The sequence below is a fragment of the Chiloscyllium plagiosum genome, chromosome 28, assembly GCF_004010195.1.
Source record: "Chiloscyllium plagiosum isolate BGI_BamShark_2017 chromosome 28, ASM401019v2, whole genome shotgun sequence".
NCBI lineage: Eukaryota > Metazoa > Chordata > Chondrichthyes > Orectolobiformes > Hemiscylliidae > Chiloscyllium > Chiloscyllium plagiosum.
In genome coordinates, this window is record NC_057737.1 from 1,780,041 (window position 1) to 1,783,987 (window position 3,947).

The following is a 3,947-nucleotide window of genomic DNA, read 5'->3' on the forward strand; positions in this document are numbered from 1 at the left end:
CGCTGGTCGGTATTCCGTACCGATTGAGCAGACACTGCTGAACGATGCAGAGAACAGAATAGTAACTGTCCAGAGCTTTCTCTAGACGGGTCTTCTGTCCCAGTAAGAGTTCAGTCTCATCTGTCAGCTCCTCGAGTTTGGTGTTAAGTTCCTTCTCCCAGTAAGTGACCTCTTCGATCCTCTGATCTACAACAACAACAAGTGTGCATTTATACAGCACCAGTGCAGTGTAAAATGTCCCAGATTATTTCACAGGAGCATGAATGAGATTATTTGACACCGAGTCACATCTGGAGTGTCCTAAAGCTTGGTTTAAAAGGCTGGTTTTAGGAGCCCCAAAAGTGATGAGAAAGAGAGGGAGAAGGTTCAGGATGGAAGAGCCCAGACAGCTGGAAGGATGGATGCCAATGGTGGAGCGATGGAAATAGGGGGCTACTCAAGTGGCTGGAGTTGAAGGAGCACAGAGATTGCAGGGGGGTTGAAGAGGACACAGGAGGTTAGAGAAATTCGGAGGTTTCATAGTGTTGTACAATACAGAGGAGGCCCTTCTGCCTATCAAGTCTGTACTACCTCCACTAGTCCCACTTTCCTGCACTAGCCCATCGGCTTGAACATTAGGGCACTTCAAGTGCTTGTCCAAGTACTTTTTAAAGGTTGGGAGTTTCCTACTTCAACTTCCCTCCCAGGCACTGTATTTCCCATTCCCAACACCCTCTCAGTGAAACAATGTTCCCCAAGACCCTCTCTAACCTTCCCGCCTTTCACTTTAAAATGATGCCCCTTCATAAGGAGAACACTTGCTGTCTCTCCACCCCATCCATGGCATCTCCATCAGGTTCCCCCCTCTCAGCATTCTCTACTCCAAAGAAAACAGTCTGAGCTGATCCAGCCTCTCTCCATCGCTGAGATGCTCCATCCCAGGGAACATCCTGGGGGATCTCCTCTGCACCCCCTCCCAGTGCAGTCACATCCCTCCTACAGCACGGTGACCGGAACTGCAGACACTCCTCCAGCTGGGTCCTAACCAAGTCCTGTACAGCTCCAACATCACCTCCCTGCTCTTCAAGCCGATGCCATGACCAATAAAGGCTAGCCTTCCATACGACTCCTTAACCGCCCTATATACCCGTCCCATCACCATCAGGAATCTGTGGTCAGGCTCCCCAGTATCCCTCTGTTCCTCTGAGCTTCCTCGTGTCCAGCCATTCATTGTTCACTCCCTTCCCTTGTTCCCTTTTCCCAAGCGCACAGTCTCACAGTGATCAGTGTTCAACTCCATCTGCCATCTACCCATCCATCCATACCCTCCTGTAATCTAACACCTTCCTCCTCTTAACACCGTCCCTCCCACATTCCCATCTCCATCATTTATGGATATCACAAACAATAAGGGACCCAGCACTGATCCCTATGGTACATGACTGCACACCTACACTCCAGTCACACAAACCGCCTTCTCCCACCACCCTCTGCCTCCTGTCACAAAGCCAATTTTGGATCCATCTTGCCAGGTTACCCTGGATCCCAAGTGCCTTTACCTTCTTTTTCATTCTCTCATGTGAGACCTTGTTCCTCATAATCTTCTACCTTTCCATTCTGAGTGTAATGACAGAGTGAGCCAGTAACCCGAGAGCTCCCTCCCCACTGATCGAACAAGCTCCCCGTACACATACTCTGCTCCAGGGATACTCTTCCTGGATCCACTATCAGGGACAATCACAGCACTTCAGAGAACTCTCAAAATAAAAACACTGAACCTTCCAGCTCAGCAAGCAAACCTATATCCATAAAAACATTGATCAAGGACAAGGGCCACAAAGAAACACACACCCGTCTGGGTCACTAATATCCTTGAGGGAAGGAAACTGCCATCCTTACCTGGTCTGGCCTACACGTGACTCCACACCCACAGTGATGTGGGACTCTCACTAAGTCATAATGCTGGTTGGAGAGCCTGTGCAGTTCAGGTGGGCCAAATGCAGCCCTTCCCCACCCCGGCCTTGCTGTTATAGTAAGCATTCTGGATCAGTGGTGCTGGAAGAACACAGCAGTTCAGGCAGCATCCGACGAGCAGCAAAATCGACGTTTCGGGCAAAAGCCCTTCATCAGGAATAAAGGCAGAGAGCCTGAAGCGTGGAGAGATAAGCTAGAGGAGGGTGGGGGTGGGGAGAGAGTAGCATAGAGTACAATGGGTGAGTGGGGGAGGGGATGAAGGTGATAGGTCAGGGAGGAGAGGGGGGAGGGGATAGGTGGAAAAGGAGCTGGGCAGGTCGGACAATTATAGTAAGCAGTGTGGAAACAGACCCTTTGGTCCAACCCGTCCATGCCAACCATTCTAAATTAATTTAGTCCCACCTGCCAGCACCCGGCCCATATCCCTCCAAACCCTTCCTATTCATAGACCCATCCAGATGCCTCTTAAATGTTGCAATTGTACCAACCTCCACCACATCCTCTGGCAGCTCATTCCATACACGTACTACCCTCTGTGTGAAAAAGTTGTCGTACAACCCTCTGCGTGAAAAAGTTGCCCCTTAGAGGTCTCTTATATCTTTCCCCTCTCACCCTAAACCTATGCCCTCTAGTTCTGGACTCCCCCACTCCAGCCTTTGTCTATTTACCCTATCCATGCCCCTCATCATTTTATAAATCTCTATAAGGTCATCCCTCAGCCTCCGACGCTCCAGGGAAAACAGCCCCAGCCTGTTCAGCCTCTCCCTATAGTTTGTAAACCTCTATAAGGTCACCCCTCAGCCTCCGACACTCCAGAAAAAACAGCCCCAGTCTATTCAGCCTCTCCCTATAGCTCAGATCCTCCAGCCCTGGCAACATCCTTGTAAATCTTTTCTGACCCCTTTCAAGTTTCACAACACCCTTCCGATAGCACCTGTCACCATGTAACTGACAATATGATGGCAGTGGGTGGTAGACAGTTGAAAATGGGTGAGTGTTTGGGCCAGGCTGCAGAGTGGGAGATAGACAGCAGAACACTCACCGAGTTTCTTGTTTACATCACGCTGGGTTTTCCTGGTACTGTTTTCGATCTCTCCCACCAGCCTCTCGCTCTCTAAGACCAGGCGCTCCGAGCGGGAACGCTGCACCTCAGCGTCATTGTAGCGGCTCTTGTTGGACAGGTGCCACTCCTGGGGCAGAAACTTGGTTCTGGACTGGACCAGTTTGGCCATTGCCTCGCTCCTACCAACTCCTGCAAACAAGCAGTTCGACCCCATCAACAATCACCAGTCTTTAGATTTATCATCGACCCTCTGTGTTATTTGTTGTCGATCGGGGTGGGAGGACCAGTTATCAAACCCTTTGTTAGGAAAAGCAATGGACACCTGCATTTAGTTAACGCCTACAATACAATGTGGTATGCCATGTCCAAGCATCTCAGTGCAGGGGTTATTCTGAACTGACCATCAGGCCTGGGAGCACAGGCAGCTCTGGGCCCAGAGGGTGTGATCGAGGCCAGCCCCTGTGTGTTACTGGAGTATGGCTCAGTGCTCCCTGCGGGGGGTGAGCTACAGGGTCTTCAGAGGTTACGGTACTCCCCGTCCTGGGGTGGAGGGTTCCGCCTGCATCTCTCTGCCCCCAGGTTGGGGGGGGGGGTCTGTCTCTATATCTCCCCCTGGGGTAGGGGGCTGTCTGTAAATCTCCCCCTGGGGTGGGAGGGCTGTCTGTATTTCTCCCCCTGGGGTGGGGATTCTGTCTCTATATCACCCCCTGGAGTGGGTGGTTTCTCTCTCTCTCCCCCTCCCCCCCTGGGGTGGGGTCTCATCCTCCCCCTCCCCCTGGGGTGGGGGTCTCTCTCTCCTCCCCCTTTGTCCCTTGGGAGGGGGTCTCTCTCTCCCCTCGCCCTTGGGGTGTGGATCTCTCTCTCTCTCCCCCCCTGGGGTGGGGTTCTCTCTCATCCCACTCCCCAGGGGTGGGGATCTATCTCTCCCCTC

The 3,947-nt window shown here is 52.1% G+C and overlaps 1 protein-coding gene across 1 annotated transcript in view; it reads right to left on the bottom strand.

Annotated features, from left to right (window-relative positions):
- Positions 1–3,947, bottom strand: part of tekt1 (tektin 1) — a 17,328-nt gene that overhangs the window by 12,029 nt on the left and 1,352 nt on the right. Inside the window, exons 2-3 of the mRNA XM_043718897.1 lie at positions 2,996–3,205; positions 21–186 (exon numbers count right to left, since the gene is read on the bottom strand). Of these exons, the coding sequence (XP_043574832.1) occupies positions 21–186; positions 2,996–3,185 (356 nt within the window). The 5' untranslated portion in view covers positions 3,186–3,205. The remainder of the gene's footprint in view (positions 1–20; positions 187–2,995; positions 3,206–3,947) is intronic.